General features: G+C 35.9%; 2 protein-coding genes and 1 long non-coding RNA gene across 4 annotated transcripts; 2 read left to right on the forward strand and 1 right to left on the reverse strand.

Moving 5' to 3' along the window:
* Window positions 1–9,280: 9,280 nt before the first annotated feature.
* Window positions 9,281–14,127, reverse strand: LOC141599258 (nucleosome assembly protein 1;2-like). Of its 2 annotated transcripts, none has more exons than XM_074419227.1 (11): window positions 13,949–14,127; window positions 13,807–13,841; window positions 13,653–13,730; window positions 11,933–12,025; window positions 11,298–11,382; window positions 11,153–11,214; window positions 10,755–10,969; window positions 10,270–10,447; window positions 10,131–10,174; window positions 9,717–9,927; window positions 9,281–9,550 (listed from the first exon to the last, which is right to left on the reverse strand). In XM_074419227.1, exons 1-11 carry the CDS (start codon window positions 13,995–13,997, stop codon window positions 9,479–9,481), a joined length of 1,122 nt encoding a protein of 373 aa, XP_074275328.1. In that variant the 5' UTR covers window positions 13,998–14,127; the 3' UTR covers window positions 9,281–9,478. The 2 variants fall into 2 exon arrangements, with proteins under 2 accessions (XP_074275328.1, XP_074275330.1); XM_074419229.1 differs by having other exon boundaries at window positions 13,653–13,721; window positions 13,949–14,121.
* Window positions 14,128–14,602: 475 nt separating this feature from the next.
* Window positions 14,603–15,776, forward strand: LOC141602478 (uncharacterized). Its single transcript, XR_012524468.1, has 2 exons — window positions 14,603–15,046; window positions 15,293–15,776. It is a non-coding gene; the product is annotated as an uncharacterized LOC141602478 (long non-coding RNA).
* An 11,512-nt stretch (window positions 15,777–27,288) lies between these two features.
* Window positions 27,289–27,690, forward strand: LOC141600651 (uncharacterized). Its single transcript, XM_074420895.1, has one exon. The coding sequence runs from the start codon at window positions 27,289–27,291 to the stop codon at window positions 27,688–27,690; it is 402 nt and encodes a 133-aa protein (XP_074276996.1).
* The last annotated feature ends 237 nt before the right edge of the window (window positions 27,691–27,927 follow it).

A 27,927-nucleotide genomic window follows, 5' to 3' on the forward strand; every position in this document is an offset into this window, starting at 1 on the left:
CCTAAAGAGGGAAATTTGATATTTACATCTTGGTAGCAGGAGACATTGAAATTACAAAACTAGTGTAGAATAGCGATATACCTATTTATGGAAAGAAAAGATATGCTAACTAAGCTAAACTAGGAAAGTATTTACTAAAAATATACAAGGGAAATGAAATTACATAAGCATGAATAAATCTAAGGGTTCGAAGTGTGCGGATCATCACACTCTCCCCCACCTAATCTTGTTTCCGCCCTCGGCAACGCCATTGTCTTGAATGGTGCTTCAGTGAGACATCGTGCTTGAGCCCTGGTTGTTCATGTTGTGTTGGGATTTGGCTTTCTCTACACTCCGGCTTGTGAGCGAGATTTTGACCACACAATGATCGGCGTCATCGTCCCTTCAAGGATAGGCTGAAGCTCCTTGATATAGAAGTTGCCGAACATCATGTTCTCCAAGTCCACTCCTCGCTCCTTGTCTTCCAGGAAATTCCACTTTGCGGTTGTCCGAGTAAACATCTCTCGGGGTCTCTCCAAACACTTGCTCCCATGGACCTTCCCCTTGTCTAACTTCACTGCGGTACCTGTATTCAAGGACATGTGAGATCTCCAGGACGCCGAATCAGCATTTCGGCGCGGCCCCCTAATGGTACGAGGCCTTCTCTCTTGGGTCGACTGACCCGCAAACCAGGACGTCGATTCAGCATATCGACGCGGCCCCCTGATGGTACGAGGCCTACTTCTTTGGGCATCTCAGCCCTCATTGTCTAATCCTCGGTGAGGTGGTAGACTCTCCTTTCGTCCCCCAGGCTACTTAGCAGCGTAGTTAGCCTGGGTCTTGTTCGCCCTCGGCTCCACCGAACCTTTAGGCATTCTCCAAGGTCGCATCCCTTGTTTCGGCGTCGGTATCACCCTCATAGCCGAAATTCGATGTTGGCCCTTGTCTTCGTCGCCGTCTACCGTCTTCACTACGATAGACCCCATTAGTAGCATCGATCCGTCACTCGGTTTCATTACTACCAATGCTTTCTGAAAGAACTACATCCCGAGTACTAACTTGAAGTCATCCAGCGGAACGGTGGTGAAGTCGAGCTCCCCTGCCCACTCACCCACTTGGACCACGACCTTCTTAGCCACTCCTTGAACGCGTCTCAATTTCCCATTGACCGGCTTCACGCAGCTGTTAGCATCCTGCAGAACTAGCCCCAACCGATAAGTTTCTTCTTTCGTAACAAAGTTGTGGGAGGCTCCCGAGTCGATCAAGGCTCGTGCTTGCTTCCCGTTCACCATCAAGTCCACGTACATGAGCCCGTTGGATTTCTTGGCGCAGGAATCTTCGTACTTCCCCATCGCGCTAATCCTTTGAAGTAAGCCCATCCGTGGTTGGTCTTCACTATCACTCGAGTCTTCGTCATACTCTTGGTGATAGTCGGCCAATGCCCCATCAAGACGTTCTTGAGCCCCTTTCGGCATCTTCTTGAACATGGCATTGAAATCCGCTTTGTTCGGACAATCGACCATCTTGTGAGGACCCTTGCACACAAAACACGCGAACGATTTCTTCGTTGTGGAAGCAGTTGAGTTTCCCGCTTTCGAAGACGAGTTTGAGGGCGAGTTCGTAGTGCTCGCCGATTGGGCTTGACTTCCTTGTGAGCGGATCCGACTGTTCCCAACTGAAATGGCGCTATTTTGTGGCCTTTGTCCATTGTACCCACTCTGTGACGCACCAGTATTCCCCGTTGGTGCCACAACTCTTGGTGCCTCTCGCTCTCCGTGAAAATCGAGCAGGCGCTCCGCGGCCGATATGGCCGAAGACATAGTTTTGGGATTCTGCCTCATGACCTCCTGTTGTGCCCACCTCTTCAACCCGTCAATGAATTCGAATGTCCTGTCCATCTCGGACATTTCGGTAATCTCGAGCATGCACGCTGAGAATTCCCTCACATATTCTCGGATTGATTTGGTGTGCTTGATTTCCTTCAATTTCTTCCGAGCAACAAACTCCGTGTTCTCGGGGTAGAAGTGATCGTTCAAGATCCTCTTGAAGTCGGCCCACGATGTCACCGTAATCGTGCCCGCATCGATTTCCTTGTACCTAGCCCTCCACCACATCTTGGTATCATCGACTAGATACATGCTTGCCGTGACAACTTTCGCATCTTCGTCGAGCCCACTTACTCGGAAGTATTGCTTCATATCGAAGATAAAGTTATTGACCGCTTTCGAATCCCTCGCCTCATCGTAGGTACGAGGTGGAGGTACCTTCACCTTATGGCCCCCACATATTTCCCGTCATTGGCCACCGCTTTCACGAGCGTGGCGCAAGTGTGCTCTTACATCTTGACCTTTCGGTGGAGATGATTGATCTCTTCCTCCCGATCATCGGGGATCGCATAACTGATCGCTTGGATGCCGGTGTTCATCCCATCCACCTTCCTCTCTAGTTCACAAACCGTCTTCTGCAACTCCTCGAGGCTCGCGGCAATCCGCATAACGACGCCATTGAGTTTGGAAAGCTTGACGTCGATTGATTCCTCTAAGGTATCTACTCGATCCTCAATTGTTTCGCCCATTTTATCGATCTCGATAAACAAATGCGGCGTGCAGAAACCCGTCCGAAGACCGGGCTCTGATACCAAATGTCACGGTCCGGTACTTTTGCCGGATCGTGACGCACACCCTTGCCCGGCTCAAGGCAAGATGCAAGTGACAAGGATCTTCGTACTAGTGAAGGACCGCTCACTAGCACGATACTCGGGTCTCGGCAACACTCGACAGGATTGCAACGAGAGCGTCAAGCACTAGTGTTTGTCAAGCACTAGGCATTCTTAATCGTGTGGACGTGGGCCACGGAGGCGCTTGGGAAACAAGCGTTTGCATTTGTGGAGTCGCCACCAATTTATTGTGGAAAATTGGAAACCGTTCGAATACCTCGCGTCATGTCAAGACACAAAGTAGTGACATGAACACCAAGAACTCGTTACCCTTAGCATTCTATGTCTAGAATGACTCTCGTGGATGCCAATGAACACGGATGTTCACAGAAATCTGGAGTAAGGGGTGAGGGTGCGTATTAGGAAGCTCTTTTGATCGAACACCTAATCCCGCCCGCCTCGATAGCGGCCTTTACTAATGATTAGGGAAAATCGTCTATACTCGATATATTGTCGATTATATTCATGCAATGCAACATCCAACGTTTTAATCCTAGCATGTGAGAATTAATACTAAGTTGGTTATCACGTAATTTAATCATACAATTGAGGTCAAAGTAGGATTTAAGATCGATTACATGTGAAGGCATACAAGTGATACAATACAAGGAATACAATAATAATACAATAATGAAAAATTACAATAATTACAATCGAGTTAATGATTTATGTCGAAAATACCTTTAAAACGGATAATTTGAGAAAAGAATAAATAAACAAACGAACAGGAATCAAGGGTGATAATAGGAGTAATAGTAGATTAATACGTAAACTAAAACTAGGTCAAGGCAACACGGGAGTTCAGAGACAGAAATCAGCCAGGAACAGGCGCAGCAGAGCTGCGCCCTCTGGAAGAGGCGCAGCAGTCGCTGCGTCTGTTCCTTGGCTCAATTCTGGCTGTGAAGCCGGAATTGCAAGTCGTTAATGTTCGTTGGTGAATTTAAGGCTTGATTAATATTATTTGACTCGGATGAAAGTGATTAACAGGTTATTTACATGCGATTAATGGTCATAAAAGCAATAAACATGGATGAAACTAACTAGAACGAGTTAATTACATGATTAATGAGATTAATAATTAACAAATTAAGAAACTAACTAATTAATTAGGTTAAATATGATGAATTAATGATGAACTAATGATGAACATGATAGTAAACAGGTGGAAATATATCAAAGGTCGAATTCCAGAAACTCAACATGAATGAATCGAATTTCTACAACCCGATTTGACTTTAATGACGAAAACCCGCGAATATTGGTTATAAGGGATTTAAGTCGAATTAATTAACAATGGATTATGAATAATATATTACATGCTAGAGTTATTATGCTATTATATCAAAAAACGGAAGAACAAACGAATTAAAAGAAACGAATTGACAAAAGACGAAAGAAGAAGAAAGGAAGCAAGAACTGCGGCAGCCTAACGAAGAGGCGCAGCAGGTACTGCGTCCCATTCGAAGAGGCGCAGCAGTTGCTGCGTCCTTTATCGACGGTCATCTTCTGGTAATTCGTAAAAAAAGGATTTAAAGCATGGTTTTAGAAATCGGTTTTAGAAATACTTTCGACATAAACCTTACATTATGATTACAAAAATAAAGAACAATAAATAAAAGAGAGATTTACACCCTCGGACTTACATGTTTGACGAAACGAGATGAACTATGTTTACGATTAGTGATGCTCGACTCGAATGTAACGAAAGTGCCCTCGTAAGAGGAAAATGATTAAGATTGATTAAAGTTGATTATGGTGGAGTTGGTCAAATTGGTCGGTCATGCAAAACGAGGCTGGTACTCAGAAAGATCCGAGCTTACGTGGTCGAAAGTTCAAGCACGTAGACGCCAAAAAGTAAGAACGTGGTCTAGAATGCAAAGGGAGAAGAGAAGGGCGGACACTCGCGTGAGAAATATGTGAGACCGAGGGTCTCTATTTATACTAATCACACGGAGGAATAGGGTTTCGGAGAAACTTTGGAAGTGAATCTCGAAAAGATATGAAAAAGATACGAAAAATACGCAGAAAAGGACTTGGGAAGAGGCGCAGCAGGCAGTGCGTCTCTTGGAAGGGGCGCAGCACCTGCTGCGTCCTTTCCCAAGTGGTTTCCTCCTGCGGAAGAAAGATTTCCGTGTTTGGTTTATGGAATAACGGAATAATTTGGTTTTCCTTAATATTTTGTGTGAATATTACGGGAAATTGTTTACCAAAGACTAAAAGATTTATAAAATATGGAATAGAAATATCCGGAACATTCCAGAACATTCTGACTCGGTTTTTAACGGTTATCAGAAAATGAAGACGGTTTTAGGCCCGTACTCCAAATGTACTCTAAATACTGTCAAAACGACCGTATCGGCACGTAGATGACAATTAAGAGGTAGACATAAATGTTTGAGCGATCACTTGACGATAAACATACGAACTGTCACAAATCGTTCCGTGTACCAAACATGCGGCCCAATCATCACCGGGTGGTTTGCGGGAGGTGCAGAAATGAGGTATCTACAAATCGGTCTCGGGTGTGTAAGTCGGGATCCTACTGTCGATCCCACAAACAAGGCTTGTTAGAAAAGTGAAGGCAAAAAGTCGTTCACAACAAAGCAACACGAAGGCACAAGGTAGGAAACAAATTTTCATTCACTAGTACTCCCTAAAGAGGGAAATTTGATATTTACATCCTGGTAGCAGGAGACATTGAAATTACAAAACTAGTGTAGAATAACGATATACCAATTTATGGAAAGAAAAGTTATATTTACTAAAAATATACAAGGGAAATGAAATTACATAAGCATGAATAAATCTAAGGGTTCGAAGTGTGCGGATCATCACACAAAGCAACCTCACAATTTTTACGGAGCAACGGATGACATTGAGGCTATTGGTGCGCGATAAACTAATCTCGGACGAAAATCGGATAATCGTTGAAATTTGGTAATGCTTGTTATTTGGTGCTAGAATCGAATATGGTAACTCTTTAAGTGACCTTGGACACGTGGTAGAAAAATTAGGAGAAATAGAAACACGACTCGGTAGAGCCTCCTGAACGACTCAAAACGGAGTGTATAATACACAATTTTCGGGATTTCAAGGTCCAGGTAAAAAAATGTCCGTAAATCACACGGACAGTTTCTCAAATCATACAAACCAACCTCGCAAAGTTTGCGGAGCAACGGATAAAATTTGAGGTTGTCGGTGTGCGACAAACCAGTCTGCGACGAAAATTGGAAAATTGTTGAAATTTGTTTAGAACTTGTTATTTGGTGCTAAAACCGAATAGGGTAACTCCTTAAACGACCATGGACACATGGTAGAAAAATCAGGAGAAATAGAAACACAGACCGGTATAGCTTCCCGAACAGCTCAAGATGGAGTATAATACACGGTTTTCGGGATTTTAGGGTCCCGTAACAAAAATGTCCGCGAACCACATGTACGGTTTCTAAGGTCAGACAAAGCAACCTCACAAATTTTGCGGAGCAACGGATGACATTTGAAGTTGTAGGTGCGCGATAAACGAGTCTTGGATGAAAATCAGATAATCGTTGAAATTTGTTTAATACTTATAATTTGGTGTTGAAATTGAAAAAAGTAACTTCTAAAGCGACCACGAATACGTGGTAGAAAAACTGGGAGAAATAGAAACACGATGCAGCACAGCTGCACAGGCCCCCGAACGGCTAAAAATGGAGTGTATAATACACGGTTTTCAGGATTTCAGGGTGCCGAAACAAAAAAAGTCCGTCAATCACATGGACAGTTTCTCAGGTCAGACAAAGCAACCTTACAATTTTGCGAAGCAACGGATGACATTTGAGGCTGTCGGTGTGCGATAAACTAGTCTCGGATGAAAATCGGATAATCGTTGAAATTTGTTTAATACTTGTTATTTGGTGCGTAAATTGAATAGGGTAACTCCTAAAGCAATCATGGACACGTGGTAGAAAATTCAAGGGAAATATAAACACGACCCCGGTATAGCCTCTCGAAGGGCTCAAAATGGAGTGTATAGTACACGGTTTTCGGGATTTCAATGTCTCAGAACAAAAATGTCCGTAAACCACACGTACGGTTTCTCAGGTTAAACAAAGCAACCTCACAAATTTTGCGGAGCAACAGATGAAATTTGAGGCTTTCGTTGTGCAACAAACCAGTTTGGTACGAAAATCGGATAATCGTTGAAATTTGTTTAATATTTGTTATTTGGTGCTAAAACTGAATAGGGTAACTCCTGAAACGACCCTGGATACGTGGTAGAAAAATCAGGAGAAAATAGAAACACGACTCGGTACAGCCCCCCGAACGACTCAAACTGGAGTGTATAATACACGGTTTCGGGATTTTAGAGTCCCGGAACCAAAATTACGATAAATGACAAGCACGGTTTCTCGGGCTAGAAAAGGCAACCTCACAAATTTTGGTGCTGAAACTGAATAGGGCAAATCCTGAAACGACCCTGGATACGTGGTAGTAAAATTAGGTGAAAATAGAAACACGGTTGGGTACAGCCTCCCGAACTACTCAAAATGGAGTGTATATACACGGTTTTCAGGATTTTAGGGTCCCAGAAAAAATTGTCCGTAAATGACACGGACGGTTTCTTAGGTCAAACAAAGCAGCCTCGCAAATTTTGCGAAGCAACGGATGACATTTGTGGCTGTCGGTGCGCGATAAACCGCTCTCGGACGAAAATCGGATAATCGCTGAAATATGTTTAATACTTGTTATTTGGTGCTGAAATTTAATAGGGTAACTTCTGAAGCGACCTTGGACATGTGGTAGAAAAACTTGGAGAAATAGAAACAAGATCTCGCACAGCCTCCGAAACGGCTCAAAACGGAGTGTATAATACACGGTTTTCGGGATTTTAGGGTATCGAAACAAAAACGTCTGTAAATTACACGGGCGGTTTCTTTGGTCGGACAAAGCAACCTTACACATTTTTCGGAGCAACGGATGACATTTGAGGCTGTCTGTGTGTGATAAACCAGTATCGGAAGAAAATCGGATAATCGTTGAAATTTGTTTAATACTTGTTACTGGTATAGATCTCGCATAATAAATGCGCGGTATTTATACCGTTTTTTTTAATGTGTATTGCTTATTCATTTGAAATTTATATATTAATTTTTTTATATTTCACCTCATATAAGAAAAAAAATAAAACTGGAAAACTAGTAAAAAAATTTGCGTATGTCATAAAATCTGCATTTCAATGAATTATTTTTATCACAAAGTTAATGATTTCATAACTTTTCTTAAATCATCTTAATGAGTTTTTTATTTCACAAAGCTAATAATATTAGTTTATGTTTTATATAGTGTAATTTTCTAAAATTAGCAAATTGTGATTTTATAATTTTATCACACTTTTATTTTATTTCGTTTAAAACATTATAATTTAGAATTTAATGAAGAAATTATACTTTAAAGAAAAGATATAGTTTAATGGAGAAAATCTAATTTCTTTCCCGATATAAATAAATGGAGTTTGGAGAGAAAACTTTTGAGAATTTTTATTTTCTTATTATATAGGTGATTGAATTTACCCTTACCTAAACAGAACATTTCAAGATACCAACCGGGGGGACTCGTATAGTAGGCTAGTAGCAAGGGATAATGAGCTAGGAGGAGCTACATTGCCTACATGGCTACATAGTAGCGACTAGCGAGGGTTAGTACTTGCTACTCCAAATTCCAAGCAAATAGGTAGAAATGTCGATTTTTACGGTTAGAAAATCTCTGAACATAACACCTTAGTAAAGAATTAGACTACAACAAAAAAAAGAAAAGAAAAAAAAATTTCTACCCAAAATTTCGCCCTTGACCATTCCTGACAACAAAACTATTCATCAATACTCTGAAATGAACCAGTTTCCCACCGATTTATGTAGCATACACAGCCTACGATGTCCAAAATTAAGGGAGCAGATAAGACCTATGGTGAAGAATAAAAACCAAGGAAAAATGCATGATAAAGATCACAAATGAAATAACTAACAAATGAAGAAAAAATTCTAGGTAGAATTTAAAAGTTTAACAAGGGAAACAACCGAAAAAAAAAAAATACTTTAAAATGAACTGGAGTTTGGGAAGAAAAATAGACCTACATCCCAATAAAATAGGAAATGACAAAACAGTTGTACGGTAGAAGAGTTTATAAGTTCACCGTGACACCAACAGAAAATGATATGATGACAATTGCGATTACAATGCAGATTAGACGTACTTATCAAATTCATGTAAACACAAGACAGGCAGTGAATACCTTGATACTTTATTATCAACTCGGAGCAATAAAATTGAGAACTCGTAATCTCGTTGGTTTATAATCATCAGGTAGCGGACTAGCGGTCTAGTTGTCTAATGGCGACACGTAGTTAGTACAACCAGGTTATTGCTATGCAACGAGAGAGTCGGCTGGGGAAACTAATCTATCTCCACCCAGAGATTGAGAAAATCTTAGGCATTGTACATACTCTAACAAGGTTTAATCAGCAGGGCTGACAAATGTCTTAGAAGCAGCCGTATTTTAATGAACATCATGACAATCGGCAACGCCCACAGAACACTTTCATGCTATTGCAAGTTAACCATCACTAGTACCCACACTGTAAATTCAATTGATAACCATCTCACCACGGTGTATGGGAATCGAATCACAAATAAAGGACTATAGCAGGTTCGGAATTTACGAGAAAAATACAACCAAAAATATTAGACTTGTCAATAGAATATCACAAATCATCATCCACACCTCATTTCCTTGAAACAATATGATTACTGTTGCTTGCACTCTGGTGGCTTTTCACCAACCTGCTGAGCATCTGCTTTTTGAGCCTTTGCATTTCCCTGCAACATAAGTCGAGTAATTTTACATTTAGCAAAAATCCTTATGTCATATTGTCATTCGAGAGTGTGAGAGCAATTAACATATAATTCGAGGAGTAATACACATGTATCTCCCAGAATCCCAGTATCTAAACAGCAGAAACAGGTTAAAATTCGGTAATCTTGCCTTTTTGTGAGAGTTGGTTTTGTCATCATCCTCGTCTTCCTCATCGTCGTCGTCATCATCATCATCGTCCTCCTCTTCGTCCTCATCCTCGTCATCATCATCGTCTTCCTCATCATCCAGGTCATCTAGATCTCCAAGCTCATCATCTAGAGCAGCTTCCCCAGTAAACCAAGACACAGCATGGGGAATAATTTTTTCCCTAATGGCAGACCTACATAAAGAATAAAAGTGGAAATGGTCCTTTAAAATAGATAAAACAGTCCTCTTAATGAAGAAAGTCTAAATCCTCTAGAAGGATGGAATATAGGAAGGTAGATGTGGTAGCTTAGAATCCACCACAAAACTCAACCAAAATCGAGTAGACAACCAAATGAACCAATTACTAACTAAAAGATTTAAGAAACAGCTACTTACCCAATGTCATAGTCTTGCTCCATAAGAGATTGTAGCTCTTCCGCCTAATTGAAAAGCAACTAATTAGATAACATGAGTACAACTAGAAAGGCGTTCTATCAAATTTACACTATTTAAAAAGCAACAATGCAAAACTCACAGCTTCTTCCTCAATTTCTTCATCCTCGTCAGGGACTTCAGGGGGACTGAAAAAATTGAAAAAGCTGTCAACAGTTTCTGTTTTTGTGATTGGCTTTGTATTCTTGGACCCCCTTTTTGGCTTCTTCTTGAGAATCTTTTCAGTTAGACATTTCCCAGGTAACCATTCAATTTCCGTCCTGTAAGATAACTAGTTGTCAATTCATGATCATTACTCCCTCTGATTTTCTGATTTCTTAACGCTTTTCAAACTGTGTAACGAGGATTTGAAAAAATCATAACAATTCAAGGTACCAGATTAAGTAGTTAATAAAAGACAGCAAAACACAGCTATCACCTAAAAGCAATTGTGAAATAGGAACTCAAAAACAAACTCCGTCTATTCATCTCGTTTCCACACATTTGATTAAAATACTCCTCATATATATTGAACAAATGTATGAAAATGGAATGGACGGAGGGAGCAGCACAGAAAAGACATTATACCCAATAGCTTTCTCCAGAAGAGGTTCATCTTCATCAATCATAAAATATGTCTTTGTCAAAACTGAATTCTTAAAATACGGATTGGGATCAAAGAAGAATTCAAGCTTGAAACCCTCAGTAGCTTCACCCTTTTTATTATCATCCTTCGGCACAGTAACTCTATACCATTTGATATCTTTGAGATACTTGAGAGCCTCTTCATCCTGTTCCTGAATCTGAGACCATAAACAGAGAAAGAAAATTGAAAAGTGAATAGAAAGCCAGGTGTATATTTTCTAATATGACTCCAAATGTAGCATGGTTTGCAGTTCGGTTGGTTACAGGATCAGCTGATCCAACCCCAAGCCATGCATTAGTGTCCCAAATAGCATCAAGCATTCAAGTTATCTTTAACTAACCGATTCAGCCAGTACTTCATTAGACTTCATTGCAGTGAGCCAGAAATCCGGTACTCCCTTCTCTGAGATGCACAGAAAAAAGATTACTAGCTGACAAATTTGTAACTACAGTTAACTACAGTTATTCCATATTTTAGTTTATAACCTTGAGCAAGTTTATCTTCCCCTTGTTCAGCTGGTTCGTTAGAAACTCCATCAACTTCAACGACCCCATTTACAATGTCATATCTCTGCACAAGTATATAAGTAATAAGTTTAAATCAGTGGAAGGAAATCAATAAATGTAGCAAAGAAATCAGAGTGTGTTCAAAACTTCAACTTATATGAAGAAAGAAATCATTACAAAATGGAGTTTAAAGCACAAAACATCTTTCACTGACTCGTGAAAGGTGAACATAAGCAGGCTGCTATGTTCATCTGACATTAGAATCATCAAAGGTGGGTGTAAGCACCCTGGAATGAGTACTGGAAAAAGAGAGGGAGAGGGCCCAAGGAGAGACAGAGAAGGCAGTAGTAATAAGCAAGAAAATAGCCATAGCAGTTAGCACTTGGCAGCATCAGATACTTAGATGTAAGACTTAATTGCCAGGCTGAATATGAAAAAACAACAAAATGGCACACCTCGCAGAAACCATATTCATAGATACATCAACACAAGCTTCAAGAAGACAATCACTGTGAATATCTCAAGAACTATACTAATTTACAGGAAGATCTAATGAAGGTATTGAGTAAATCAGAATCAATCCATCATGACGACCTAGAAGGAAGAAGCCAAACCTTAGTGTACAGTGGTTGATACAGTTTCTGGTATTTATTTTCAAGTGCTCTTCTCTCCTCAAAGAACTTGGCCTCTAGTTCATCATGCTCGCTCTGTACATAAAAAGAAGCATCCATAAGATAAAAAGAAAACTTAAGCAGAAAAGGAATTTCAAAGAACAAGGGTGCAGAACAAGTGATAGCCACATTGCAGTGATCATATGAAAATTAAAAGAAAATAAAATATCAGCAAAATGGCGGTGATAAAAAACATGCCCAAACTACCTGCATTTTGACAATCTTTGTATCAACAATCAACGTACAACAGTCAAACAGTAGATTCAGATTCATGTATTCTATATATCCTTCATTAAGTAATTTTAACTACCAAGTACCAACCAAACACATAGTGTCCTCAAACATGCTAAACATTGAACTGCAGGGAAAAAATCAGATGCTTAATCCCAAGCACATTTTGAACCTCGTGCGTAGTATACTGCATTAGTATAATCATTGCATATAATCATTAGAGTGACAAGTCCTACCTTCCAAATTAAAATGTTTTAGAACGGTTATTACATTGGTAGTTTTGATGTCAACGGGTTTTGGATAGGGGCGGACCCAATCAATACATGGTGTAATAGTTATTATACCATACCCAAAAAAAAATTCCCCTGAAAAAGAAATATGGTTATTCTATCAAACTACCCTCCCCCTCCTACCCACATGGCCACATGTCTACCATGTCTCTCCCTCAGAATCAGGGTTTTAAATATCACACGAGACAACAAACTGCAACGAGTTATGAACATTTTGAAGTTTACCACTAACATATTGAGCTGATATTTGTAGCAAGACAAACGAGAGAAGTCCCTGATGGCCGATCTCAAGATCAAGTCTCAAATCGAGATTTAATACTTTCCTCATAGTCACATCTAGCATGTTAGGATTAAACTCGCTATCTTAATTGCTTCTCTCTTACCATCCCCAAACCAACTCACAATTATCACTCTCTAACTCCTCCCCTATTTCTTGTCTCTTCTTGTACCAAAGTATTGTTAATATTCCCCATGAAGCAGCCAGATTTCCCTAAAGTGGAACACAAGAGAAGCATCTTCTCAGATTACGGCCATTCACCAATGGTTTGCATAGAATTTGGTCATAGCTAACCATGATATTTACACCTAGCTAGTATATACACGCCCGGCTTAGTAATATTAAAGCCATGAAAAAGGGCAAATGAATACTTACACTCTAGACAAAAAAACTCTTGATCCAACCCGAGTTTTGAACTACCGTCGCTAACGAATTTACCAGCTAAGCCAAGTGATGCATGCTTAAAAATACAATGTCGACATCAACATTACCAAAATGCGCCGATGCCTCTGAAAGAGGTTTTGTCCTATGTTACTCCGACAGTTCACTTTGGCCGTGTCAGTGTGTCCTGTGTCGGACACATTGTGTCCAATATGACACGACACTTCGACACTTCAATTTAGACCAAAAACATCTCCGAAAATAACAGTATCGGACACTTAAAGTGTCGTGTCAGATACTTGAATCTGAGTCGGAGTAACATAGGTCCTGTCTACACGAGCTAAGAGCAGTCAAAATTTTCGAAGATTTCAAACATAAAATGTAAAAATCAAACAAAAAGGGCATGATGCATAAATAAATACTCTTCACATAATGTAAACATTATTCATACAGCAAATTAAAATGATTTAAGATACAGAAATACCTGAATCTGCTTCAAAACCTCGACACGCTTCGAAACATTAGGCGATAAATTCTCCAGAAAAGCAGCATTCTGCTTTGCCTTCAACACATTACACAAAAATTCAAATATATTTTACAATGTTAACTTAATAACCAAGCATCGGTGAAAAAAATACCTTAATGACGTTAAGAAGTGTCTCAGAAGTAAGAGCTGGGAACAAACAAAACCAAAATCAACAAACGAAACCCAGAAATTCACCAAAATAATCGAAATCAAATAAAAAAAGGGGGATTTAGGGTTAAAAAGAGTAAAATTACCGGCGCCTAAATCGGACAAGTTGATAGCGTCGTTTATATTGCTGCTCATTGTGAAAATGACGGCTTAATTTGCGGAAGATTAAACAAACCCTAAAACCCTAATTTGATGAAGAGATTAGAGAGAAATTAGAAAATGGGGAAAATCAAGGGTTTATATGGTGGGAGTTTAGCAACAACAGAGTCTCTCTATCCTAGTGTACACTTTTTGGTACTTTTTGTACACCTATGACCTATGTGTCCTGGGTTTTTGCACCTTTTCCCGCCAAATAAATACCCTCAATCTTTCCGCACACAGTTGCTAATCACAAATAACATTATACCTCCAGTGGTATAATCAATCAATCAATCAATCAATCAATATATATCAATATATAAAAGAGGCTTTTTTCAGGCAATTCTAGAGACTCCAACTTTATAAAACTACCTAATTAATTTTTATGTTTGGTTATCCTTAATATTTGTGCAAACTCTATCTAATATTTGTGTAAATTCTATCTTTAGTTATCCTATTTGTGTAAATTCTATCTTTAGTTATCCTTAATATTTGTGCAAACTGTATCTAATATTTGTGTAAATTCTATCTAATAGAGTTTTATAAGTTATGTCTTCAGGAAAAAAAACCTAAACTTATATGGCTATATATACCATCAAAAGATGGGTATTCTCAAATAAAATATAGTCGAAGCCTGTTTACAAACAAATATGCCCTTGCCGCTGAGTAAATCCAGGGAATACCCACTATGCTAAAGAAGGCCTGTCATCTGACAATGGATTACACTTCAGCAAAGGCTACAAGGTGTGCGGTGTGGGCGACTTCCGAAAGACCTTTTCCATTGGACACCTGATCATATCAACTGATGAACTTCTCAGTTCTCACTACTAATCTATCTAACTAACGAAAAAGCAAAGAATGAATAAGAAAGAACTTACAATAGGGAGTTGCGGCGGAGGAGGGGGATAAAGAGAGTTATTCAATTTAAGAGGAGGATATTGATCAAGCAGCGACGGCAAGTACCTATGACTCATCCCGTGAAATCCTTTATAATTACGTAAATCACCGTCATGAGAGATTTTACGGTCTAATCGTCTATTATGGGGGTAATTGATAACCAGTTATTCAATTTATTATGCCTTTTATGGGTTTCAACATGATTTTAATTAATAATTCTCTTACTTCTGTTGGATTTTTTTAGCATATATATTATGATATTTGGTTTGAACATTTGACATCAGATTATTAGAAGAATACAACAATGCAAGTGAACCTGTAAAATGGACTAACATAGCCGCTTGCCTGTTTGAATGTTTTGTGGTCAGTTATAAATACTCCTTTTTGTGTTGCAGAAACAATTGTATTCTTTGGCAGTAAAGCTACCGGAATTGCGGGAGTCCATGAAGAGCAAACGTATTGAATATTGTCTATTGAAAGGATTGAGCACTCTATCTACAATACTTGATGCGCAGGTGCGCTTATAGCTTATAGACTTATTTCTTCTGGCTGCTGTTTTGCCTCTTCGAATCTGCGATGAATGAGTCAAACACTTACCCAAAACTCTATCACAAGTCTTATCACTATGTCATTATAAATATCATAATTCCCCTCATCTCTCACTCGATCGATTTAGAGGGATTCAGTGCCAATATGTGAGCTTTTTTCAATGTCATCACCAGCATTAAGGTTCATCACTATCATTGTCTTCTCCTATACAGCTAACTTATTTAGGATGCTCCAGATCCACAATTTTTATTTTACTTTGTGTTCAATAAAAACGTATGGCTTTGTATTATATGAGTTTAATAGAAGACTTTTACTAACATCTTATTACCTTTTTTTATACGTGTACGATATGTTTTGTTACATTTTTATAATTTGTTTCCTCGAAATAAGCCTAAGATAAACCGTTCTATTGTGAGTATTATACTTTATTTTTCTAATCTTATTTTCAGTAAGACGAAAAGAACATTACTTCAATGAACAATGAAGGTCATGCACTCATGCACAATATGAAAGTTTTCTATTTAAAACAAACAAAATACTATTGATAATATGGTTTAGACAAATACTTGAATAAGACGATCCTATGAATTTGTGAAAAACGCGACACCAAATGTGCATGCTTTAATGCATTGTAAACTAAAGAAGACGACTTGCTCAAACTCGGCTTTTTCAGTAGGAATGGTGCTCCGACACGCACCCCGATTATCCAAAACACAAACCTCAATGCCATTATTATTACTAACATCTTCATCATCCATCTTTGCTTTCTTTTCATCATTAGCTACATCAGTTCCTGTCAACGCTTTGATTTGACAGTGGGTCTTCCTTGCGACGGGTCGGATATTGCGACGGGTATTTTGTGAGTAGAAATGGGTAGAGGGGACAAGGTGGGCACCCACCCCATGTGCTTTGTCTCTCACCCTTATGGGTTTTTTGTGAGACAATATGGTACCCGTCACAAGTTTGTGACGGATACCCTCTGTCACAAGGGAGAATTTGCGTTGATTTGAAACCTCCATGCTTCACATCGCGTGCCTAATCCTGATTAATTCATGTTCCGAACCAGAAAAAACATAAATTATCGCGCTAAACCATGTACTACTTAAATGTAAAACCGTCTTATCCAAGACTAATGATATTATTAATTAAAAACAAATTACCAATCAACATTACAACTTTGATGGGTCCACGCCCATATGTGCGGTAGAATATTTGGATCCCATTTTCACCATCGGAGACTCCGGTTGACACAATAGTAAAGAGCAAGGGACTAAGGAGTTTGAATAACTAATCCTTGATTCTGGATTTTTTTAGTTCAAGTAAAAATGATATGTATTTGAAGAGGGTTTTAACTTTTAACTGAGAGGAGGGGTATTTCGGCAACAAAGCGTCTTGTTTGTGACGGGCTAATTCCGTCACAAGCTGAAGACCTCTCCCAAAAAGGGAGAAGGGACAAGGTGGGGCACCCCATGTGCTTCCCCACTCACCTTTCACGGGTATTTTTTGAGAGGAAACGGTATCCGTCACAAGCTAGAGACGGATATCACCGTCTTCAATGAGATTTTGTGTTTCGGCAATGAAGTATAAAAATGTATTTGCAATTAATAAGTGTCAATTTTTTATAAAGAAAAAGGGATGAAATTGCGAGAACTTGGAGTTGTAGTGTAGGATCCATTTTGTCATTAGAAGAGAAAGAATCAAAGATGAAGAGGGAAAGAAACGATGCGGAAATTAGGGAAATATAGAGAAACGATGCGTTTTGGAAGTTGAAGTTAGGGATTCCCACGATCCTAATAAAATTAAACCTCCACCTGCTTGAGTAATTTGAAGAACATTTGTCAGACTGGGTTGGTGATTTTAGATTTTTGGATTAATATGAGAAGGGGAGGTATAGTTTGGATTATCCTCATGAAATAACCCAATTATAAAAAGGAGAACTACGTTTAAGACTTAGGGTAGACGGTAAACGAAAAGTTATTGTTAGATATTTATCATTCGGCTTTAGGTTTTGGATATGATCCGTAAACTTATGTTTGATTATTATTTTGCATAAATTCTATGTTATATTTTATCAAGGTATAGAGGTGGGACTTGGGAGGTGAATCTAACTCTAGGACGCCTAAGATGCCAAATAACACGAATTTTTTAATGGTAAACTAACTTTACTTATTTTTACAACGTTAAAAATATCATCTTCTTCTTCTGTTGCTGCTGTAAAGTTCCTTTGGAATTCAAGATCCCGCAGTTTATATTCACGCATTCCCTTAGTCTTACTCTTCGTGTGGAGAACACGACCATCAACAATTGGACTCAAAAAGGCGTATGTTGGCCTCCGGTGACAAGGAATTCCATTAATCTCGATAAAAGACCTCTCTCATAAAAGAAATTATCATTTTATTATCATTTTTTTAAGATTTTTCCTTGAACACAATTAGTGTAATATTTTATTGTATTTTTCCATTTATCTAAAAAATAGAACTACATTATTAGATGAAACTCTTCCCGTTAATTTGACATTTCTACAGTTCTACCGTTCTAATGCTCCTTAATTAACCAAAAAGTCCAAAGAAATTGGTAAACAGCTACGAGTTTTGAGGGGTTTGTACATTTATTAATTTGATATGGTAAACAACATAGGTAAACTACTTGCAGTTTTGAGGAGTTTACATTGTATAATGAGGTGATGACAATCGTTGAGCTAATTATTTGGGTGATAAGCAAAGCATTCAATGAAAGTTTCATTTATTATAACTATATAGTGTTTTACGTAACTAACTTAATTTACAAATTACTAAATTATATTCCATTAGAAAATTTATCTATAAATTTGAAAAGTGAAAACTTAAAGGATAAATCTTTAAAATAATTTGTAATTATTAATTCATATTCTTAGAGTCCTTACATAAACGTACTTCTTAATCTTATATAAAATTAATAAGATAAATTTTTGAAAAGAAAGAAACTTTATTGAAATGTGTTCAAATTAATAAGATAGGAAGATTTGTACGGAGTACCTTATTTGAGTAATTGAAATACAACTTTTACGTATCATTCAAAATGATATTAAAAGATCTAAACAATTAGAGAAGGACAAATTTGAAACCCGTGCAACGCACGGGCACAAAATCTAGTAGCATCATACAACCAAGTTATATCTTATTGAGCTTATGTGTAATTTTTTTGAGCTTTCTTAAAGTTAATTTTTTTTATGTTTAAGTGAGTAGCTCAGAAATTTTAGGGTATAGCTCGACTTCTTTAATACAAAACTCGAAAACTTTATTATATAGCTCGGGTTCTAGAGCATACAACTGAGTACAACTGGTTGTAGGATCTATTAACTGGTTGCTAATTTCATTTTTTACAAGTTTCCACCCAAAGTTACACACACTTATAACTCCTTCTTTCGGAGTTAATTTCAGCTTAGTTCGATTCAACTCAGTTCATTTCTTCATAAATTAATATTTAGTTTAGCCTCATTCAATTCAGCTTAGTTATATTCAATTTAGTTCAACTCAACTCAGTTCCATTATGTTCAGTTCAACTCTTTCGAAAAGAACAAGACCTTTTACCTTGAAGTGCGATTTTCAAATGACTTCATCGGGTAAGACTTGCTTAAGACCGTCTTAAGTTTTAGTCTTCCTTTCATTTTTGCCTTATTTAAATTGTATGAATACTGTACGACGGTTTTAAATAAGAACTTGTAATGATTTTGATATATACTTTGTTTATTTAAATTTATAATATATCGTATTTAATTTTTCAGATCGTTTGGGGATGGGCATAGTTGTTAGCATGCAAATCATGCATGTTATATACTTTTTTTTTTTTTGACAGTGATGCATGTTATATACTTGTCTAGTAACTAGTATAGACCCGTGCAATCCATGCACGGTATAGAACTATAGATAGTATTTTACCTTTTTAGTATATTATTTATAGATTTTAAATTGACAATTTATTAATTTTTCATGTTTTTTTATCATTATAATTTGATTTGAAAAATTAAAATTAGATTTACTCAAATTAAAATCGTAATAAATCATGAATGGAGTGTTTTTAATGTAAGTTTTTCTTTTACCGAAAAAGTAATGATATTTTTTAGGAAATATTTTTTAGGCGGGAAAAATGATATTTTCTTGTATGCTTTTAGTAGATAGTGGATTATAGAAATGATTGAGGATATACAAATATTTTGATAGTGATTGAGGAATTTATTTTATACTTATTTTTTGGCTATCAAATTTTACGTTATTTTTGGGTAAGATCATTGATATGATCTAGATTTGGCACAAACTAACCTGATGTAGAAATGTATCTAGAGATGTGTCGTATTACTCTAAAAAAGTTATAACGGATATTGGGGTTAAATAAGAAAGTTATAGTTTATAAGCCCATAGTAGAATGCAAAAATTAAGCCCAATTAGAAGTTAATATTTTAGGCGGAAAAAAACGTAGAATCACCTATTTATTTACGAGTAGTAAATAGAGAATTTGTTGACGATTTTTAGTAGCTAGCTTTGAGTCTCCCAACCATAATAACCGTTGATTTTTTTTTTGTCGCAAGGACGAAGTTTAATAGTTAAAATTTAGATGGAATAACTTTCAAAAAGTCTCAAATACAAATCTCTTCAGAAGCAATCTCGTGGAGATTATTTATGATCTAAAACTATCTTTAATTTTAGACTTCGGTCTTGGATAACTGACATATAAGTGTATAACGGGGTTTGCAGGCTATCACGTATATTTTGGGGTTGATTTCTATTCAATTATTTAATTTTCTTTTGTACTCCCTCCGTACCACACCAAAGGTAACGTAGGGTAAAATGGAGTATTTAAGAAAAAGTGGAAAAAGTAAGGGTAAAGAGGAAGAAAATAGGTGGGGTATGTAATTGTGGATTTAATTGTGGGTTGGTAGGTGGGATATGTAATGACATTTTGTGTAAATGTGAAATGTATGTAAGGATAATTTGGTAATGTTGTGGGCCAAATAAGGAATGTTATCTTTGGTGTGGTACGTCCGTTTATACTAAGTACTCCATATTAGTGTATTACCTTTGGTGTGGTACGGCGGGAATATATATCATAGATTACATGATGATGATGTGGTTGGTGTTCTAAATAAAACATTTATGTTTCTTTTTCTAATTTAAACCTTGAAGTACTCCGTGATTCCCTACCATTGTCCATCATTATTAGTTTGAAAGATTATTGGAGAGTGGAGTATTGTTTTTGTAAGATTATGAAAATGCCAGATTGCTTTCATTAAATTTTCCGAAATTTAATGAAATATAAACGGAGGATTGATTATCTTAAATGCAATCATTATGTTTCTGCCTTTAGCAGTTGGCACCAGATCACCTGACTCCTACCTAAATTTGTATTCTTTCCTGAAATTCCTCGTATTTGCTGGATATTCATGTCCTGGTCTCCCCTCTCATTAGCATATATAATGATGTTTATGATTAAAATATTCTTCAAATTGTAGAGCTCTTTAGGACAAGTCGTGAGACTCGATCATGACCGTACCTCCAAAGATAAAGCTAAACACAGCCTGATCATGTCATGACCGGGCAAATTTTCCAGAAATTATAATACAGAAAAATAATTAAGATTTAAATTATAGGTAAGATTTATGTTTTGATCCTAGGTAGAATTTGAACCTACGTTTGTCCTTGTAGTTACCTCGAGGTGTTTGCCTCATCCACTTAGCTTGTTTAGTTACACTTACACTAATGCTTATATTCTGATCAAGTCATGCTTGAAAGTATTTGCAAAGAAGTACGAAGACCACTGAATGAGAATTGCTATCTACCTTCTCTTTTTTACCTTTTTTTTCTACCTTCTCCTCTAATATCCGGTTAAAATATAATATAAATGACCTCACCTACTTGCCATCCGACTCCACTCGATTAGGGCAGAGCACGGTTCGGATATCCGTATCCGAAAATCAAAATTTTTACTATCCATTATCCGATCCGAATGAATCGGATATCCGAAAATTAATATCCAAAAAAAGCGGATCGGATATCCGAATTATCCGATCTGATCCGAAATAAAAATTCACTTAAAATTCCACCAATCGAATTTGCGCAATCCTCATTTCTAAGTATTGATTTAAATTTTTGGGTTAAAATTTTTCAATAACAAACGCAGTAGGTAAAACAACTAACATGATTCAACAGGAACACACTTGAAATTGAAAAAACCTTTAACAATTACAATAAATTTGAACTAAGAAACTCAAGTTGGCTACTGCTATGCCTACTGGTTTGAGATTGAGATTGGATCTTTGATTTCAACAGTTTGTATGGTACGACTAGTTTAGGCCCAAAGTTTAACTAACATATTAACAAGTCCAACCCCAAAATATGACCTTATTATAAAAATCTGTAAAAATAATAGGACTTCGGTTCGGATACGGGTATCCGAATTTTCCGGTACTGATATCCGCATTCGATCCGATACCCGAATATTTCGGATCGGATATCCGATCCGAAATAGGATTTCGGATCGGATATCCAGTTTTTCGGATCGGATGCCGGATCGAATATCGGATCGGTTCGAGTAATCGGATTTTTTGCTCAACCCTACACTCGATGTACATTAACTCAATTAAACAAAGCGGAGGATATAGTTAATCCATGGGAATCAAATTAGATCTTAATACTTTCATGAACAAGGAAATTGAAAATGTAGTATTTTCTCCAAAGAAGATTCAATTTTGGTGTTCACGGACTATTGATTAGCTGAATTGGTCTGGTACGTAGAAAAAGAATTTTTCATTTCAGATTATACATTCCTATTAACGAAGAGTATAAAAAAAAAAGAACACTATGAAGTTATTGCATGTAACTTATTTGAAAAGTCAAATAGGCCTTTCACATTTTGCCAAATACCCAAGTCCAAATACAGTTGATTGGTGTGAGTGGTAAGGGCTAACAATTATTTAAGTAAATAGTCAGGGTTCAATTCTTAACTCTTGCAAATGAAAAAATCTTATTTATTAAAAGAACAACCACAGAGCTGATGTGTCGCTCTGTGGTTGAAAGTCAACAATTCAAAGGCAATTTTTTTTTTTCCAGAAATCAAGCACCCACGTTCTTTCAAGAAATTAATTGCAAAAACAAATGGTTGATTTGATAGTACAATGTTGAACGGGTTATAATAACTGGGTTATGAAATGTAAAACTCAAACTACTCAATTCCTAAAAGCAATTAAGAAGATCATCAATTTATCCCATTAAAACTACCAATTTATCTAATTTCATGAGATTAAAATCGTTTTTTTTTCCAAAAAAATAATTAAATTTAATTCAACAAATATATACTTTAGAACTTTGGATAACAAATCAAAAAAATTATATACCAAAAACTGATATGCCCTCAAAAAAAACTTTTTGAAGTAAATGTTAAGGAAAAAAAGCGATTGAATTATTTCCATTTCGAAAAAAATGGCCAAGAATTTTAAAAACTTGACAGGAAGAACAGTAAAAAAAAAAAAGCTTAATACTTTGATTTTGATGCCTAAATTTCAAAAAAGAAAAAAAAAACAAATAAAATTTAAAATCTGAAGTCAACCATTAAACTCATAAACAATTAGTAATTACATGCAAAATAAACAAAAATTAAATGAAATTAAACATTACAGTAATTAGGTAAGCAAAACCAGGGATGAGATGGATCCAATAATTTTTCTTAAGGCAAATAAAGATTGGGAGAGAAATAGAATAATTTGGTGACGCGGCAGTGCACTCAACATGTTCACAAAATATAGGGTTAGAGTTTGTTAGGGGGTGTGGGGCTGATATCAAGAGGCAAGGGTACGAGTAATGGGCTTTTACAATCTAAGTTTAATTTGTTTTTTTTTTTTTTGACAAAGGTCTAAGTTTAATTTGTTGGTCAATCCAACAAATGTTTTTTGGTTAATTCATTTATTTTTTATACTTGATATATTTTGTAAAATTAGGGAAATTATTTTTGATAATGGGGTACTTTTTTTAATTTGACAATTTTAAAAGGAAGTCATCATCCTATTTATTAAAGGAACAATCACAGAGCCTATGTGGCGCTCTGTGGTTGAAAGTCAACAAGTCAAAAGCCAACTTTTTCTTTCCGTATTTTACATCCCACGTTCTATATGCAGATTAATTACACAGCAATAGTTGCTTTCTCTTAATTTTTCATTCTTCAATGTACAATTATTCAATTCCTAAATACATATTGTATGACTTATATAATAAAATCTGGAAAACAATTTACTACAAATAGGCACTAATTTATTAAACTACATAAACAGCAAAAAAGGACATGATTAATAACTTAATTATTGAAAAACGAAAAAAAATACTAGAAAATTTCCTATGACTAAAATGGTAATGGGGTTCAAATCAAAAGTACACACAATTAAGAAAATTTAATAATAAAGTTGAAGATCTACCTAAATACGGAAAAATGAATAAAATTATTTTGAAAAAAAAAAAGCAAAATTCTTAGAAGCTTAAAAGAACAATCGTGGAGTACAATTGTTTTACAAAATAATTACTGATTAATAAACATTGAACATTACTTTAGCAAACAAAAAATATAAACTCAATACAATTAATCTACTAACTTGAAGCTAAAATTGACATAAAATTGGTTATTTCAAATTAAAAAATCGACAATTGAAACATTAATTTATTTAGTTTTGAAACTTTTTTTTTAAATGAAATTAAAAGTACATGTAGTTAGTAGATCTACATACTTGAAGCCAAAACAGCAGAAATAAATGCTTTTCAAAATCATAATGTATTATAGCCCAATTTGATAGAGTGAGATGGCTCAAAATAAATTATGTGAAGTGGGAGAAAGTGGTTGGAAGAGTAACGAAGGAAATATATGGCCGTCTGAGGGAGATGGGAGTTGAACGGAGCAAGATTGGAGCATTAGAATTTGGATTTGCATGAAAGGAGGTAATCTGGTGGCGGAGGAAATAAATCAAAAGCTATATAAATGTTTGATTAGGGTAAATCAGTTGTGTAACAAAGTTAATGACAAAAACTTGAAGAATGCAAATGGGTTGGACTCATTTTGGGCTAGCTCGGAATTCGGATTGACTTTATAATGTGTATTGGCTTTTTAGACTTTGTATAATACACTCTATAACATCAATACTAACCCAAATTTTCATTTATCTGTCTTAAATTTAAAACGGGTCATATATTTTACATAAAATAAAAAAGAAATGCATTAAAATTAGCAAAAAAAATTGTCACATCTATGCAGGTGCGTGTTATTTGACATGTTTTATTACAAGAAAATAAACCTGTTAAATTTGACACATAACATTATTAATAGTGCGTCTTACATTTTAATAAAAAATTGAAGTATATAACATTATCTTTCAATTTTATTATTAATCACGGGTTTCAATATTTAACAACTTCACATTTCCACTAAATCATTTTAAACGCACACGGGTTACAATTTTTATTTTACTTTGTTTCATTGATTTACAATTCGTACTATATGAAAAAAAAAAAAAAAAAAAAGTAAAAAATTTCACTTAAAAGTGTACGAGTCAAAATTTCAATTTGTCTGTGCATAATTCTACAAATATGCACAAATTTGACTAAATGAAAAACAGGTTTAATAATTTACACGGGTTTGGAACTATTCAGACCCCGTGCAATTTTAATAACTTTGTTTTACTTCTTATCCTAATAATTTTGCTTCACATGTCAGGCGGATTTGTATGAAGTCACTCGAGTAAAAAGGCAAGTAGAAATTCAAATTTAGCTGGCAAGTGGATATGCCGTACGACAACAACTACTCGCGCAATTGACGTAATACATTATTAACGGTAATTGTAAATGAAATTTATAATGAAATCTAAAAACTTAAATATAGTAAAAAATTAATTCAACAAAAATTAGAGAGATTTTATTACTTTTTGTGTTAAAACTCTATTTCTAAAGATAATTAACTTTAAACAAAAATAACTAATTAATATAAAAATCATCTTAAATGTTACGTAGTAATATTACTTAATTATAACAAAATCTTAAATGACTATTTACAACGCTCTACTTATGATTGTACACCGTAACATAGCTTATTGTCTAAAATATACTTGTGATTGTACATCGTAAAAGCTTATTGTTTTTTTTCATATTTGTCTGCTTTTGTTATGGTTTGAAATTTTCGAGGAGTTATTGTTGTATTTTTATTATTATAGCCATATTTTAAATACTCTCGATATATACAACTTTATTATTGCTATATTTTAGATAATCTTGACAGATATTTCAGTTAAAGAGCAACCACTTTTTAACACATTTTGCTACAGCAACCTAAGTAACAAACCCGTGCAATTTGCACGGGTATAAAACTAGTCAAACTTAGAAAAGATCTACCCATTAAGTTGTCTTTAGTGCCCGAGGAAAATTGATCCAACTGTCGGTACAAATACTCCCAGTCAACACCAAAAAAAAATAATGAAGTCATAATCCCTCTTTTCATTGCGGCTTCCATTTTAGGCTATTCATACATAATTTTTTTTTTTTTGAAGGGCATACATAATTTTTTTTCATTAAAGACGGTCTTATACAAAAAAGTTTATAAAACAGTTCTTTCAAATAACTAACTTTTCAATTAAATAAATCGTTGTTTGTATTTAATTAATCTGTTTTACATATACAAATGAGAAATACAAATGAGAAATCCCTATAGTTCATTTAAATTTCTTTACTCCAAATGTTCTTTTAAGTGAATATAATTTCTCAAACGCCGTGTTTTAACAACTTTCATTAGTACAAAACTTGAATATCACATTATCACCCGAAACACGGTCTCATTTTGCTACGGCCTATGTGACTAGTATTAGAACTGATAAATAATGGTACGATCTGGAAAAAAAAACACGAATCTGACAGGTTCACACGAAATTAACGGGCTTGGGCTGAGATAATATGAACCCGACGCAAAGTTTAATTTGGTCGGTTTAAGATTGAATGGTTCGTGACTCATTTACATGTAACAAAAACACGAATCTCACACGACTCGATCTGTTTGATTGTCATGTCCACTTTGTATAAGTCTTTGTTTTTTATATGTGTCAAAACTACAACTATATATACTAGTCAATGGCATGACTTTTAAGACAACTAATTTCATTATATTATCTAAGAGCTTTCACTCCAAATTTTAATTTTCTATCCATAAATTTTATTTCCTCAACTAAAACTAAATACAAATTATAAAGCTAATGGACAAGGAACAAGAGCAAGTTCAAGTCCTAGGTTTCATTGATATCTTGATAGAATCATTCAAAATCATCTTGTCACACCATAAGCTCTACAGTAAGATAGCTGTTACCTTCATCGTACCCTTCAACTTTTTCGTACTAGCATTTTTTGTAATTGTCGAATTAATGGCCGTAGAAGTTGTCAATAACTTATCGACCTCAAGCAACAATCTTAATAATTTTCTCTTTTCTAAATCGTTTATATTCTGTTGCTTAAAAACGATTTGTGTAATCGCGATACATGTACTTTACTTTTTTTCCATTGTCGCGGTGGTATATTCAACCGGTTGTATATACGCTGACAAAGATATTACCTTTCAAAAGGTGCGAAGTGTTGCTTTTCAATTTCGGAAAAGCCTCGGTACCATAATGGTAAAGTACATGAAAGCGTTATACATGTGCAATTTTGCTACTACATATTGTATACTCGTACTCGTTTTTGCAATTATATTCGGTTTCTCCTACACACCGAGCGATGTGCAATTTTTTAAGACACGGATTTCAAAAATTATCGCCTTTATATTAGTGGTTTGCGGAGAAATTTATATAATTTCACGTATGCATTTGGCTAATGTTGTTACCGAAATTGAAGATATTAGCGGGTCGAAAGCCAAGGAAGATAGTAGGCAGTTGATGAAACGTAACTATGGAACTACTATTGCTATTGCTATATCGTTAGTGTTATTTTTTTGTTCTACGCCATTTTTCGCGTTAGCGCAAAATTTAGTTGCGATTGATAGTAACATTGGACTTGCGACGAAAATTGTATATGGAATTACTAGTATGGTATTGAACCCTTTGATAATTATATACTGTTGGGTCGTCCCGACTATGTTGTACTTTGTATGTGAGACGTATCACGGTGAGAGCATCGACATTTCATCCTCGAACGATTGTTTAAATGGAGATTATGTTGCTTTGGAAAGTGAAGGGGAGAAGATTGACCAGCTTGATATCTAGATGGAGTGTTCGTTATTATACCGTCTTTACGGTAGTGATTTACAAATTGTAATGGTACGATATACGGAGTAGTTTATTTGCTTTCTGGGCTTGGTTGTAATACGGAGAAACTAGTGTGGGTATCGGACTGTTCGGCCCCACCTGAACGATCTAAATTTATTATTTAAAATTTATTTTATGTGAAATATAATAGTTTTGATCTGTTTAATTTATACATTTATGATTTATAATACGCTT

Source organism: Silene latifolia, chromosome 9, assembly GCF_048544455.1.
Source record: "Silene latifolia isolate original U9 population chromosome 9, ASM4854445v1, whole genome shotgun sequence".
Lineage (NCBI taxonomy): Eukaryota > Viridiplantae > Streptophyta > Magnoliopsida > Caryophyllales > Caryophyllaceae > Silene > Silene latifolia.